Source organism: Oryx dammah, unplaced genomic scaffold (genome assembly GCF_014754425.2).
Source record: "Oryx dammah isolate SB20612 unplaced genomic scaffold, SCBI_Odam_1.1 HiC_scaffold_28, whole genome shotgun sequence".
In the NCBI taxonomy this organism is placed as follows: Eukaryota; Metazoa; Chordata; class Mammalia; order Artiodactyla; family Bovidae; genus Oryx; species Oryx dammah.
Window position 1 is genome coordinate 32,283,026 of NW_024070212.1, and position 15,580 is coordinate 32,298,605.

Genomic DNA, 15,580 nt, shown 5'->3' on the forward strand with positions numbered 1-15,580 from the left:
GGGGGGGGGGGTCTCAGTTTCCCATCTCTGTTGAAGCTGCCCAGGCTCAACCAGAAGTCTGAGGGCATGGGGTCAGGTGGGGAGGAAAGAGTGGAACAGCGAGAATGGTGAGGGAAGGGCTCCCTGCTGGGTCAGAGGGGAAAGAAGAAAGGGCAGGATGAGGTGGGCCCTGCTGGGAAGAAATCTCAGTCCTCCACCTAATGCCCATAGTGGTCCCAGCTCCCAGCCCCCATCAACTCTTATGAGCCCCATATCCTGCTCACAGGCACCACTTGGGCACCCAAGACCACACACGTTCATAGGCAGTACACACAGGCACACATGCCAGCCCACACTGCCCCCAAGCCTGGGTCCACCTCCACCCACCTGTGCCCAGGGTGCCCTCTCCTGCTTCCTGCCCCAGTGCCTGATGCTGACCCGGGGCCTCAGGGGAGGCACCCACAGGCAAAGGGAAGAGGGTTACGCTAACGGCAGAGGCAAGTCAAGCAGGAAGCCTGGAAGCAAGGGGCTCTGTCTAAGCTAGGGACACCTGTCGGCGCAGGCCCGGGCACAGGCCTGGGTTCTGGCACTGGACAGGTGGTAGCCTTGGAGGCCGCCCCACCCACCAAGAGTCCAAAGAGCACAGGTGTGGCTGCCTCCCGGCCTCTGCACCATAAGACCGGCCTGCTTCAGGGCTCACCTGACCACAGGGCCCCTGCCTGGGACTGCGCCACTAACAGAAAAGCCACCGTCTTCCCACCACCAGCACCAGGCCACCAGCTCAGATACCTGCCCCTTTGGGGGCACCAGCCTCCAGGCCTCAGTGGAGCCCAGGTAAGGGCCTGACCCTCGGGAAGATCAGAGCCCAGCCAAGCCGCAGGAGGTCCCAACATAGTGGGGACAGCTCAATGGCTTCCCAGGCCAGGGTCTCCAGTCCGTTCTCGATGTGGCGGTCCTAAGGAGGGCTTGGGACTCAGCCACAGGCTAGCGGGCCAGGGAGCAGAGAGTGGGGCAGGCCGGGCTCCAGCAGCACCTCTGGGCTGCTTCTCTCCAGGGCCCATGATGCAGACATGAACTTCTTCCATGCTTCAGCTCCCTAAACTTGGGGGGGATAAATGAGAAAACTGGGCTGCCACAGGTTCTCTCCCCGCCCCCCCTCCACCCCCTCCGCAGAGGCAAGACAGACCAAAGTCAGCTCCCGTTCCTCCACCCCCTACCTTTCATCCTCATCCCCACCCCACCTCGTTGTTGCGATGTGGAGCAGATGTTGCTTGGACCTGCCAAGAGAGACTGTTGCCAAAATCCTGGCTCCCTGTCTACCAATGCCAGATAGAAATAAGGAGACAGAGTTTGGAGGAAATAGAAAAGAAGAGCTTTATTATTTTTGCCAGGCAAAAGGGAAACACAGCAGGCTAGCGCCTCAAGAACAATGCCTCCCATTCCTCCGGGATAGGGAGAGGTTTTATATCCTCTTGAAGGTCTTGCATTTTCTTTTTCTTTTGCAACATTTCAAAACGGCCACAGTTGCCATCAGGCAACTCAGCAACCGGGTCTTGTGTTCCTGAAGTTATCAGCCCTTGACCTTCTTTCTGAAATGCAGAATGCTACAAGAGAGTGGAGGGGGAGAAGAATGCCAGGTGCTGAGTATAATCTATATGGAGTCAGAGAGTAATCAGCCTTGTGAAGGACAAGTCCAGCTACAAGTGTTTGTTACTAGTAACAGCTAAAGAATAACCAAGATTGTTTAACTCTTGTAGGCCTGTTTGGCTGGTATGTGCCACAGGCTGTTCGCTCATTTCTGTTTTGCTGCAATAAGACCCACAGGAACCATCCTGGGCAAGCAGGTAGGGAGGGGTGCTAACAGAAACGAAGTTCATTTTCTCTTCTTTATCTTCTGGATCTAGAAGCAGAAAGTGTTGCAGCCTGTGGGGTGCAGCTGGGGAGAGGGGAGCAGGCCTTTAGAATCCCTTACCCTTGGAGAGGAAAGGGATCCTTCCAAATGTGGAAAAGACAGACCCATAGACCATCCCTTGTTTACTAGCAACTCATTTCCCCAACACTGAGTCATCTTATCAGATCTTCTGCTATTTTCATAGCAGTCCTAGTTACAGGGGCGTGGGCTGCTCTCTGATACTTTGCCCAGGATATTCCAGGATTTCTGTACAACTCAGATGCATCACGGAAATGCAAGGACACCCGCAGAACTGACACCTATCCATGACGCATACGCACATCATTAAATTAGCACATACCCTTGACCCCCCCACTCAGCTAACTCCCGCCACACCCCCACACATCTCATTTGCCTCTATTCCATTTCAATATATGTATATATTCGAGACTCCCGCTATGCTTGGAAGGCACTGGGAGAACAGCAGGAGCTGTAAGTCCACTCTCAGGAGGGCACAGCCAGTGACAGAGGCACACACATAAACAGCTGAGGCATGGAGCTTGAGTCAGACCCAGCCGAGTCCATTCTCTATAAAATACTTACTTGTGATCTCAGACCTGGGATCCTCTTTGAACTGCCACATCATCCTCATCTGGTCAAAGGGGTAATAACAGTACCCACCCAGCAAGGTTGTTTTGAGGATTAAATGAATTGTTGGGTGTAACATCTGTAGAACAGCACTCAGCACATAGGATCAAGGAAGTATAAGTGATGGTGCTGTGCTGTGCTGTGCTTAGTTGCTCAGTCATGTCTGACTCTTTGCGACCCTTATGGACTGTAGCCAGTCAGGCTCCTCTGTCCATGGGGATTCTCCAGGCAAGAATACTAGAGTGGGATGCCATGCCCTCCCCCAGGAGATCTTCCCAACCCAGGGATCGAACCCAGGTCTCCCACATTGTAGTCAGATTCTTTACCTAAACCACCAAGGAAGCATAAGTGATGGCAGTGAAAATTAAATGACATACAGTCCATAAGGCACTTGACCCTAGGCTCACAGCACTAACCAGGGTGGTGCTGTTGTTCGAGAGGAAGTTAGACTCGGTGTGGCATTAGGAAGATGGGCAGGGTTTAGTGCGGTGATCAAGGAGGGCTTCAATGAGGAGGTGATCCTAAAACTGTAATATATTTAACTTATTTTTTTATTGCCTTAACGTTGGTTTATAACACTATATAAGTTTCATGTGTACAACATTATATTTCTAATTCTGTACACACTATAACATGTTCACCATCGAAATTTACTTTGTCCGTCATCACACAGTTGATCCCCTTAACCCATTTCACCTTCCTTCCTGCCCCTTCCCCTGTGGTAACCTCTACTCTGTTCTCTGTACCTATTATCTCTATTTTCATTTGGTTTAGTCTATTCATTTATTTTGTTTTATTTCTTATATTCTACATAAGTGTGGAGTCATACGACATTTGTGTTTCTTCTTTTGTCTTATTTCATTTAGCATAACACCCTCAAGGTCCATGCATGTTATTGCAAATGACAAGATTTCATCTTTTTATGGCTAATATTCCTTTGTATATACTTCATCTTCTTTATCCATTCACATGTGGATGGGCATTTAAGTTGTTACCATATTTTGGCTATTGTAAAGACCAGGATGAACATGCCTGTGAGTGTGCTCAGTCACAACCAGCTGTTTGGGACCCCATAGATTGTAGCCCCCCAGGCTCCTCTGTCCATGGGATTCTCCAGGCAAGAATACTGGAGTGGTTGCCATTTCCTTCTCCAGGGGATCTTCCCCACCCAGAGATCGACCCTCGTCTTTTGGGACTCCTGCTCTGGCAGGTAGATTCTTTACCAATGCGCCCCTTGGGAAGCCCCCGTGATGAATATAGGGGAGTGGATATCTTTTTCAATAAATATTTTCATATCTTTTAGATAAATAACCAGAAGTGGGATTGCTGGATCATATGATTGTTCTATTCTTAGCTTTTTGAGGAGTCTCCATACTTCTTACACAGTGGCTGCACCATTTTACATTACATTTTACTTATCAACAGTGCACAAGAATTCTCTTTTCTTCTTTACCAACATTTTTTATTTCTTGCTTTTTTTTGATAATAGCCATTCTGACAGGTGTGAGATGATAGCTTATTGTGATTTTTGACTTGCATTTCTCTAAGAATTAGTGATGTTAAACATCTTTTTATGTGCCTGTTGGGCATCTGTATGTCTTCTTTTGAAAAAACATCTATTCCCTTGAGCTGGAATTTACGGGATTCGGTGGGGAGGGGCTCTGGGCAGAGGGTTCAGAGTATGGAAAGGCAAAGAGAGCAGATTTAGTAAGACATTTAGGCAAGTTCAAGTCACTAACACATCCTACAGAGCTCCATCATAAACGTGCAGACATATGTGTGTGCATACGCACACACGTACACCCCTCCTGAGTGGCTCCCCTGCATAAGAGCCAACACTGGCCTCCTCCCAATTTGCAGAGTTGAAACAGGCTTGGTCAAGAGGCTTGCTGTGACAGGGAAGGCTGCTGACCCTCATGCCTCCCCTCCAGAAGCCAGGCACACTCATCCAGCACCTTTTACACTTGGGCCCAGCATGGGATCTGGTCCTAGGTAGCTGTCCACACAGCTTCCCTGGGACCATCAGGATGAGCGTTATTGGCCAAATAATGGGAAGTTGGGAGCCTGCCTGGGGGCCTCCGAGGCCCAGCCAAGATGGAGGGCTCCTTGCAGAGGTCTCAGCTGGAGACGGATCCAGAAGGAACCGTGATTTGAGCCCCAGACCCAGGTCAGGGATGGGCTGAGACAGCGGCTCTTCCACCCAGCTCTGCCTGCTCATCCCTCTCCCCAGCCCTGATCGCTGTCTCTTCTGCTCAGTTTGGGTTTCAGGGAGTCATCTCCGCAGCGTCAGAATGTCCCGGCCAAACAGCAGAGCCATTTATTGTAAGTGGTCCCCTTCTCTCCCTCTGGATTCCCTGAACCCCCTGCCTCCAGTCTCTCCCTCCCCACACTGACCACCTCCCATAGTTGTGCCTGTCTCAACTCCTTCTTCTGCCCTCACCCCCTTGCTTCATGCCATGGCAGTGCACCGGAAGGAATACTTGCAGAATATCGCCTTAGAGCCCAACCACCTGCAGCACAGGGTGGAGGTGAGTAACCCTAGGGCCCCATACAATTTCCTGATTCAAGCCAAGTTCTCCTATGTGCCCCAACCCTGACAAAAAGCAGATATCTGAGATAAGTCTGCCACGGAAGCCAATGGCCTGACCCGGCCAGAGTAGGTGGGCTCAGGTCCTACCTGAGCGTTTGCTAAGTGCAGGGGAGGAGGATGGGGCAGCTGGGCATGGGCAGAGGAAGCTAAGCCAGTGGGCATCCCATCCCCAAGTAGCAGAGGGATGGGCCAGGAGTCACCTGCCACCACTCGACCCCACCCCTTCCTGTCTCTCGGCTCATCCCCTGCCCCAGGAAACTGCTCTTTGCCCAGGATCTGGTACAGCTGGAGGACAGAACCTGTGAGGTCAGCCAGCAGTCCTTGTACAGGGATTTGAAAGGACCACTCTCTGAGAGGGAGCCATCCGGGTTTGAGTTTCCTGTGCGCAGCCTGGAGCCTGGATGGGGGCTCCGGCGCTGCCTGGGAGAACGACACTGGCCCTGCCAGATCTAGTTGCCAGGACAGCTGTTGACACCACGTGAAAGCTCAGACTGGAAGGGTGTGGTAGGGAAGAGCAGACACTGCATCAGGCTGAAGGTCTGGTAGAAACCACCCCCAGGCAGCAGCAGATTTGGCACTCACCCCGAGAAAAGGCAGGGAGGGATGCTGGAGCAACCATCTGGAAAAAGTCAGGCTTCCCCAGTCAGCTGAGCTGGGACTAAGATCCCTTGGCTTCATGGAGGGAATGAGGGTTGGGAATTGGCTTTGTTTAGGTCTCGGAGGCAAGAGCAGGGGAGGCGTGTCCAGGGTGCCAGGGCATTTGCCCATGATATCAGGGCTCCTGAATATGCTGGCTGAGTGAAGTTGAAGAAGAGCGGGGAGCTATGCAGAGGACAGGGCAATGAGTGGGGTCAAGGGGCAGGAGGCAGATGGCATCCTCCCAGCAAGGGCCTGGAGGGGAGCACAAGGGGCAGGACTGTGACTTTTGAACATGGATGGTAGAAGCGAAGGGTATCCTTGAGAAGAGAGAATAACAGCAAAACCCTGCTGTAGTGATCAGACTAGCAGGGGACAAGGGCCTGAGTGGAGACTGAGGTCAGTATGGACCTCTCTGAGAAAGAATCAGGGAGAAGGGCGGTGGGCTCGACTTATTCCTGAGAGACTGGGAGGAAATGGATTATCAGAAGGGGGACACGCATGCTGGGCGTGGGGCGCAGCATGAGCAAAGGCATGGAGACAGGAAAGCTAGGTCAGGGAAGAGATGGACCAGGCTGGGTGGGCGATTCTCAAAGAGAGCAAAGAAAAGTAGGGGACAGAATCTGAGCATCCTGTAACCTACCTGGAGAAGTTGAGACTTATCTGTTAGACAGCTGAAGCCCACGCCTTCTCCCCACATTTACCACCATCTAGACTGTTACAGGCCATGATTGTCCTTCCTCCAGAGTTCTAAATCCCCTCCTACAGCCCGTCAGTCCCCACCTTGCCTGACTGCCTCCAGCCCTCACATTGTCTCTTGAAGGCTACTTTATGGGGATTGCCTGGGGCCTCCCCAGTGAGGAGGCCAGGGACATGTCATCCCCCTCTGCTGCGCTTCCCCCACCCCCACCCCTGTCCATCCCCACCTGTGAGCCCCCTCTCCAGACCTTCTCCCAGCCCATCTCCTCCTGTCCCCTCAGCACCTGATGACATGTAAGCTGGGGACACAGAGAATCCAGGAGCCCAAGGATGTTCTGCAGAAGCTGCAGGAGATGGACGCTCAGGGTCGGGTGTGGAGCCAGGACTTGCTCCTGCAGGTCAGAGACGGCTGGCTGCAACTGCTGGACATCGAGACCAAGGTCAGCCTCCCACCATTCCATGAAAGGGGTCATAGCTAACCTGGGATGTGGGAAAGCAAGCCCTGGGGCATGAACACCATCCCACCATGCCCCACACGGCAGCCATCCCTCCCCCCACACAATACACATCCAGGACTAGGAAGAAACAGAAGATAGAGGCACAGGGGTCAGGGGAAAGGACACCCCATCTCAAGCCATTGGAAGGGTGGAGCAATCCAGGTCAGGAGCTCCTAGGGGCCTGTCAGGCTCTCAGTGACCGCACAGCCTCTCTGCTTGGCCCAGGAGGAGCTAGAGTCCTACCGCCTGGACAGCATCAAGGTCATGGACGTGGCGCTCAACATCGGCTCCTACAACTCTGTCCTGTCCATCACCGTGCAGGATTCGGACCTGCGAGGCACTAGCACTCTGCTTTTCCAGTGCCAGGAAGTGGGGGTGAGATCTAACAACCATCACCACCCCCCACCTAACCCCTCCCCTCCCCCATCCCCCAAGCCTGTCTGTTTGCTGCTTCCTCCAGGCAGAGCGACTGAAGACCAGCCTGGAGAAGGCTCTGGAGGAGGAGCTGGAGCAAAGGTAGGTAGCCTCTGCCCCAGCCCACCTGCAGAACCCTAGAGCTCAGGTCTGGGTGGGCTAGACTCTGCCGCACTCCTGGGGGAGCTCAGGGGCCTGTGACCCAATAACACAGACATTGACCTGGGGAGTGATGAGGCTGGAAGCAGGGCACAAATGGGTGCTGGGCCCAGGGGCCACTGGAGACTATCCTCAGAGACTGACGTGGGACCAACTGGTCCCGGAGGGCAGGCCGATGACGCAGGGAAGAGTCAGGGAAGGGTTTGGATGGAGACCAGGGGGCAGGGTTGGTGGGACTCCTGGAGAGGGGCAGTGGTACCCTCTGGGTCCTGGGGCAGAAGTGTGGGCAGAGCCTCTGCCCCAAGAACCCAGTCAAAGCTGCGTCCCTGTCATGTGCTCAACAGGCCCCGGTTCAGAGCCCTTCGCTCAGACCAGGACCGATGGAGGGGGCCTCCTCTGGGAAGGCCGCTCCCTAAGGAGCAGGCACCTCCTCTGGAGTGGGCACCCCCTCCGGAACAGCACTACTTGATGAGCCCAGAGCACAGTAAGTTTGGGCATGGGGGCCAGTGGGAGGAAAGGTTCCCATCAAGGAAGTTCTGGGCCATGGTCCCCTTCCTCTGCAGACACCCCACCACCATCCCCGAGGCCCCTGCCGCACCACACCAGCATCCGAGAGCCAAGCACCTTCTCGAGGTCTCCTTCAAGGAGGTCCCCATCCCCCGAGGACCCAAAATGGGATAAGGTAACAGACTGTCTTGGGCTTGTTGAGGCTCTTGCAGTCTAGCCAAAGGGAGGACACCAGTTGTCTCCCTCACCTCAAGGAGCCAGGTCTCAGGTCGACCAAGGCAGGGCCTGGCCTGAGAGGGGACACAGAGGCTTGGTCAGGCCCTGGACTGGGGCTGAGGCTCAGGTTTGTGGTGGAGGGAGGCAGGGTTGGGAGTTCCAGGGTGGGTCTAACTGCCCACTCAGCCAGGGTTTGTTTGGGGCCCAGGAGGTGCTGGACCATGTCCTAAGGGACATTGAGCTGTTTGTGGGGAAGCTGGACGAGGCCCAGTCAAAGACCAGTCGTAAGAAGAAGAGTCACAGGAAGAAAAAGAAAAAGAATAAGGGAGGTGAGTGCAGAGGGCCAGGGGAGAGGATTCGGGGTTTGGGGGAAGGGGGGATGTCTTGGGATGATACATGACCCGCCATCTACCCCCTTCTTGCTATAGAGATAACAGAGGCACATTATATCGACTGCTTCCAGAAGATCAAGTACAGCTTCAACCTCCTAGTACGTGACTCCCCACAAGTTTCCCAGCTCTTTCCACCCTCCCCCTCCCCTCCTCCACCTCAGCAATCCCCTCACTCCCTCCCCTCTTCCCTGCAGCGATCCTGTTCTCTCTTCTCTCCAAGGACATCCCATGCTGCTCCAGCTTCTTCCCCTGGAACCGCCCCTCCCCACTCTTGGGTTACTTTGGGAGAATGCCAGGCTCCCCACCAAGGCCCAGAACAGTTATGGGGCCCTGGGGTCCTGGTGAAGGTGGGGTGGGAGGAAGGCTGGTGACAGGGTTCACCCTGTGTCCTCAGGGAAGGCTGGCCACCAGGCTGCAGGATACAAGTGCCCCTGAGTTTGTACATATCATCTTCAAAATTCTGGACTCCGTGAGTCAGGGCAGGGTTGGTGGGGGTAGGGGGGAGCAAGGTAGTACAGAGGGACGTGCTGAAGTTAAGAGGAGACAGGCCAGGGAGGGAGGGAGGGGGCAGAGGGAGGTACGGGTCTGCTCCTTGCTCACCCCCAGTATACCCTCTTCCTGACTCAAGACACTACCCCACTGTGAACAGCAAGCACCTCTCAGCAGACTAGGTGCACTGGGGTTGGAGCCACGGACACCAGTGAGGGCAGGAAGGAGCAGGCCTGGGGCAAAGTAGAAAGCCAGGGACCCCGAGCCCTTTCCCACTGCTGCCTGGCCCCGAGGAAGCCCAGGCTTCCTGACACCTTTCATCCTTCCCCAGATCCAGACCCAGTGCCCTGAGTCTGGCCTAGCAGCCCAAGTGATCTCACCCCTCCTCACCACCAAGGCCATCGAGCTGCTGCAGTCCTGTCTAAGCCCATCAGAGAATAACCTCTGGAAAGGGCTGGGCACGGCCTGGACCACCAGCCAGTAAGTGACAATAAGGCCTGAATGAATTAGAGGCAAGCAACATGGGGGCATAGGGCAGGAGGTGACAAGCTCTACGTTGTATTTTAAAACGAATTCTATACCCGTTAAAACTATACCCATTCCTCTACTCCCCAGCTCCTGATAACCTCTACTCTATGAAATATCTAAAAACAAATCAGGGAAATCTATCTTGAGTTCCCAACATTTAATTAGGCTAAGCACAATAGAAAAAACAACAACAACAACAACAACACACTTACCATCGTCCACCATTGCAGGAAAGCATTATCTCAGAAAATAGAACAATTCTTCTCAAGAAAGGAGCACTGGCAACCTTCTACTAAAATTTTTCTCATTTTTGTCAAGGACGAAGTGGAAACTTTGTCTCAATGCAGCCCAGATTTTAACAATTACTGACATAAGAGATCCTGCAAATGAAACATCAATAAGATTTGCAACCAACAGGCAGAGGAGCTAAGAGAAGATATATTTCATGTGGGTGGAGCAGTGACACAGGCAGCTGGGCAGCAAGGCCAAGCTGATGAGAGCAGGTGGGTTGGCGGTGGGATGTGAAATCAGTTTGGATACCCTGAGCTGAGGTGTCTGCAGAGACTGGGTGGCCTGGCCCTGCAAGGAGAGGTCTAACCTGGCTAAGAGGGTTTGAGAACAGTCAGTACAGAACTAACAGTTGGGACCCCCTGGAGGTAAGCATTGCAGTAAAGTAAGCAGAGCTCACTTTAATAAGCACGGCCTGTTCTCCCCACGAGAGACAGGCCTCGGAAAACTTTGGGGTAACAAAAAGAAACAGGGATAAGGAGGTAAAGGAGGCAAAGAGAAATTCCAGAGAGTTAAAAAGGAGAAACAAAAAGCAGAAGCATGAAAACCAAGAGAGAAGAGGGTTTTAGAAAGAGAAATCAACTCGGGGAAAAGCCAGTGGTTCTGGGAGTCTTTTTGCCTAATGAGCAGCTGTGTTTTGTGTTTCAGTTCAGCCCCATTAAAGGACGTCTGTGTCCATTTCATCTAAAGACATAAACTATAACTTAACATAATCTATTTATTTTGTTGTGGTAGAATATACATAGGATCAATTTTATTTTAACTATTTTTAAGTGTATAAGTCAATGCCATTAAGGACATTAACAATATTGAGCAACCATCACTCCTATTCATTTCCAGAACTTTTTCAGCATCCCAAATGGGAACTTTATACCCATTAAACAACCAAACAAAACTCTTTACCCTTTCCTTTCTTTCCCCAGCCCCTGGTAACCTCTATTCTATTTTCTGTTTCTGCTTATCATTTTAAGTATAAGATTGAAGCCAGGTGTGCCCTGAAATGTTTTCTCATTTCTTAAAACAACCAAAAATTAATGAATGAATGAAATGAAAGACAGAAACACAGAGAACAGAATTAACTAAAAAGATGTAAAAACCTTCAAAAGAGCTAAATTTCCGGCAAATTTTATTCAAACTATTTGGCTTGAAGCAAATTGACCCAAAACTATAAATGACACTAAATTCTGTGCTAATAGCAGGATACAGATCATACAAGGCCATTGGATTTGGCAATCAGAAATCATCAGGGCTTTAGAAGAACTAGTTTCAACAGAGTAAAAGTCATGTGGTAAGGAATAAAGAAAGATGCAGAGGTAAGAAAATGTAGGCAGGGCATATGGACACATCTTCAAAAAATTTGATAAAGATAAGGTAATAGGATGGCATCTTAAAAAGCATAGTAACAGAGTCAAGGGAAGACTTGAGCGTGTTTTTAAGGCAAAGAAAAGGAGCCAATGGGGACTTCCCTTGCGGTCCAGTGGTTAAGACTTCACCTTCTGATGCACGGAGGAGAGGATTCTATCCCTGGTCCAGAAGCTAAGATCCCACTTGCCTCCCAGTCAAAAAATCAAAATATAAAACAGAAGCAATATTGTAACAAATTTAATAAAGGTTTTTTAAAGGGTCCACATCAAAAAAGGAAAGAAAGAAAGAAAAGGAGCCAATAAAAAAAGATTCAGAAGAGGGAATAATTTGTCCCCATTGAATACATATTTACTAGGGGTTCCCTTTTGGCTCAGCTGGTAAAGAATCCACCTGCAATTTGGGAGACCTGGGTTCAATCCCTGGGTTGGGAAGATGCCCTGGAGAAGAGAAAGGCTACCTACTCCGGTATTCTGGCCTGGAGAATTCCATGGATTGTATAGTCAGTCCATAGGGTCTCAAAGAGTCGGACATGACTGAGCGACTTTCACTTTCACTGCCTCCTCTGTCCCTTGTGCACTATGCTCTGGAGAGAGCTATCAAGGAGATCAACATAAAAAGAAACACGGATAAGTGAGAATCATGCACAATTCAGGATGTGTGTGCACAGTGCAAAGAAGCAGCATTCACATCTGTCTCTGGGAGGCAGGAAGAGATTTCCTCCAGGAGGGGCCTCCGCGTTCCCCAGGCAGGCAAGCAGAGCCAGCCTGGAGGCCACAGGCAGTGCTGCTCCTCTGGCGTCCTGGGCAATGGTGAGGGGGCAGGCTGAGAGGCAAGTACCATCCCCCACCCTAGAGCCAGCCAGAGTGCTCTGTGGTGATCACAAGGGGGAGGTCCACACACGAACCAGCTAGAAAGAAAGATACGCTGCTGGGGAACCGAAACATGTTAGACCCCAAGACTGTCTTCCAGCCTTAACACTGCAGTTCTGCCACTTTCATTCAAACTCCCCATCAGTGAGTTAAAGCACTCATATCTTAGGGTGTTGATATGTCTGCACGTTCATGGGCAGAGGTGAGGCTGGCCCACAGATACCTGCACTGTGGGACCTGTACGTGCTTAGCTGTTTGCTATGTCCTGGGGCCTTTCATCTGTGCACATGGGCCACTTTCTCCATTACCTAGAAAATCCCCCAGGCCAGCTGCTGTCATCTCTACCTTCTCCACATCCCACAGTCTGGCACAGAGTGGATTCAGGCCTGTTCTTTCCCTAGGGCCGACTGGACAGGAAGCGAGCCCCTGCCCTACCAACCCACGTTCTATGATGGTTGGCAGCTTCCAGAAACTTCCTACCAGGTAAGGGGAGCTTAGCACAGAGCCTGAATCAAAGCTCTAGACTCTCGCTGGTTTCCATCGTCTCCGTCCAGCCATGGTCACGTGACACCTAAGTGGTAGGTGGGTTCTGTGTGGAAAGCAGGCAGGCAAGGGGATATGAGGCAGCTGTGCGCAGGCAGGCCTGTGGCCTCACACCCCTGCTCTCCACCACCATGCAGCTGACGTCCTGCTCTCACTTTGTTCTGCCCCCACAGGCGCTCTCAAGATACCAAGACCCTACTTCCATCCGGTATGCCCTAGGCTTTGTCGGGACCGTGTGGTTCTGGGGAGGGAAGGACCGGGCTGATCCTGCGGATCTGCAGATTCTACACCCCACTGACCTCTAGGCTCTCTTTTAGTCAGACACATACACATCTCTCCCCTACTTTGGGTGAAAAAGCAGTTTTTTACCTTCCTAGGATACAATCCCTCTTCTTTCAATATTCCCCACACATAGCTCTGATCTCTCAGAGACTGAGTATGAAGTGCTCAAAGGAGTGCTCAGATACAGAAGACTCCACTGCCAGAAGAGTCTTGAGAAATCACCACCATCTAGAGCCCTTCTGCCTGCAGAAACCCACACCCCAAGCCCCTCTAACAGTGACCTGCACTCAACCTCTGTAGAAACCCCAAAAGTCATTGCTAGACTCCAAGGGGTAGACATCTGGGGCTGAGACAGGGGCCGGATCTCTGAGGCCCCACTCTCCAACCATCCTGACTCTGTCTCTGGGGGGTAAGGGGGGAAAGCCCTAGGTTAAGCAGCACCTTGCACTTTGCTCAAGAGGAGACACACAACCATGGCCCCAGCCCTGTGCCCTCCAGACCCGGACCTGTCAAGCCAGCCCTGAAAATGCAAGTCCTCTATGAGTTTGAAGCTAGGAACCCACAGGAACTGACGGTGGTCCAGGGAGAGGTGTTGGAGGTGAGGCATGGACTTGAGCTGAGAAAAGGAGGTGGCAGTTGGTGGTTGATGGGAGCTACTGAGAGCATGGGGGATGGAGGGATTGGCCTGGAGAAGGTGAAGGAAGGTTGCGAAGGGTCCAGAGAGAGAAAGTCCGGTGGGGGAGGGGAAGGCTGGCTGGAGAGAGGCTCTGGTCACTGACGTAGTGACTCCCTGGCAGGTTCTGGACCAGAGCAAGCGGTGGTGGCTGGTGAAGAATGCAATGGGACGGAGTGGCTACATCCCCAGCAACATCCTGGAGCCCTTAGAGTCAGGAGCCCCCAGGAGCCAGAGCGAGTCACCCACTCGGGTACTACCATGCCTAGACTTCAGAAGCTATAAAGCCTGAATCAGAGGTGGGGGCAGGGAGGATTCTTTGACAAGTGGAGGAGATGGCCCTGGTTCAACTGAATCAGTATTATCACGTGCTTACTGTCTGCCGAGTTTACTGTGGGACCAGAGCAGAGAACAAGCCTTCTGCTTGTTGGACAAGCAAACTATGGAGTGAGACACGTGGTTTGATGAAAGCCCAGAGAAGGGACACTGATGAGAGAGAGGGGTTGTGGGTGGCTCTGAGATGAGATGGCTTCTGACTCCCACTTCCCCTGGTTCAAGGCTCCGATGCTTCGACTTAGCTCAAGGCCTGAGGAGGTCACAGCCTGGCTACAGGCAGAGAACTTCTCCACTGTGTGAGTGCCAAGTCCCACAGCTTTACCTCTGTAAAGGGCGCCGATAACCACTGCCCCCACCCCTCCACAAGTGTCTCTTCCAGGGCACTTGTCCCTTCAACCCCAGGAGTTTATGGAGTTGGTTTAAGCCAGTATGTTTATCTTACTCCCTGACCTCCAGACACTCTTTCTGTGAATTTTCCTGTCACCCCAGCCCTCCAAGCCCAAAGAGCCCCTTCTCCACCCAGATATCCAGGGCTGGGTCCTTCCACCCCACCACTGACAGTTTCTGCTATTTTTGTTTCCAGGACCGTGAAGACCCTTGGGTCCATGACAGGGAGCCAGCTGCTTCACATGAGACCTGGAGAGCTACAGATGCTGTGTCCACAGGAGGCCCCTCGGGTGCTCTCACGGCTGGAGGCTGTCAGAAGGATGCTGGGGGTGAGGATATGCAGCGGTCCCAAGCCCTGCTGGAAATGTGGGGTGCTCCCTGAGTGAGCGTGACAGTGCCCAGTCGGCAAGCCAGCAGGCCCAACCCTGGGGTGGCACTCACTGTGGCAGGTCTGGTACAGGACCGTCCCCCAGGGGCTTGACTTCATGTGCACAGGCACACCTTGAAGCTCCTAACTAGCTGTTGGCATGAGCTCTGGGGTCCCTCATCTGGCACTGGCCTCACTTCAACCTTTTCTTTCCTCAGATAAGCCCTTAGACAGCAGTTCAGACACCTCCAAGACCGACTTTCTCACAAGCAAGATGGCAGATCTGATACTCTTTAGAGCCCTGAGAATTCCTCTTCCAAGCCCCCAGGTTGCAGCAAACCCCACATCCCAGCTCACACAGCAAAGAGGATGAACAAGACCAGGTTGAGACAAACCATGCCCCTTCTCGCTGTGTGGAGAGGTCTCCCCAGTTGCCACCTATTTATTGCATCTCTCTCCTGAGCTTAGAGCATTTAGGCCTAGACTTGTCAAGACTCTGTTTAGACCCTCTCCTCCCCAATAAAGGTATCCTCAAGCTTGTCATGTGCCTCTCTTGCAGCTTCCTCTGGCCCTGGTGGAGGCCAAAGGCAGGGAATCAGGAAGAGCTAGGACACTGGGCATGAAACAGCAGCAGCCCTACATCCATCACTGGGCCAGACTATAAGTGGGAATTCACTGGAGCAGAGTCAGAATTCAATGATTATGGCCCAACTCTCCTTAATTTCTAAATAAACTTGAAAATAAGGCTATACTCTACATCTTTATCCTTCTGTGTACATTTCTCCTGATATATTCCAAGACACCCAGTACAGGTGAGGGCAGAAC

The 15,580-nt window shown here is 52.2% G+C and overlaps 1 protein-coding gene across 1 annotated transcript; it reads left to right on the plus strand.

The window, feature by feature from the left end:
* The first annotated feature begins 683 nt into the window (after nt 1-683).
* EPS8L3 (EPS8 like 3) lies at nt 684-15,298 on the plus strand. The gene is made up of 19 exons (XM_040232102.1): nt 684-813; nt 4,775-4,840; nt 4,982-5,046; nt 6,725-6,883; nt 7,166-7,315; nt 7,401-7,456; nt 7,858-7,997; nt 8,077-8,195; nt 8,445-8,565; nt 8,665-8,726; nt 9,023-9,097; nt 9,449-9,597; nt 12,569-12,650; nt 12,884-12,918; nt 13,407-13,590; nt 13,790-13,918; nt 14,224-14,297; nt 14,585-14,717; nt 14,974-15,298. Exons 2-19 carry the CDS (start codon nt 4,810-4,812, stop codon nt 14,983-14,985), a joined length of 1,776 nt encoding a protein of 591 aa, XP_040088036.1. The 5' UTR covers nt 684-813; nt 4,775-4,809; the 3' UTR covers nt 14,986-15,298.
* Nucleotides 15,299-15,580: the final 282 nt, after the last annotated feature.

What these genes read in the sequence shown, in the direction of transcription:
- EPS8L3 (XM_040232102.1), top strand. Translation starts at nt 4,810, where the DNA reads ATGTCCCGGCCAAACAGCAGAGCCATTTATT. An exon ending in CTTGATGAGCCCAGAGCACA is followed by an intron (nt 7,998 to 8,076) that starts GTAAGTTTGGGC and finishes CTTCCTCTGCAG; the next exon opens with ACACCCCACCACCATCCCCG. An exon ending in AGAGCGAGTCACCCACTCGG is followed by an intron (nt 13,919 to 14,223) that starts GTACTACCATGC and finishes CCCTGGTTCAAG; the next exon opens with GCTCCGATGCTTCGACTTAG.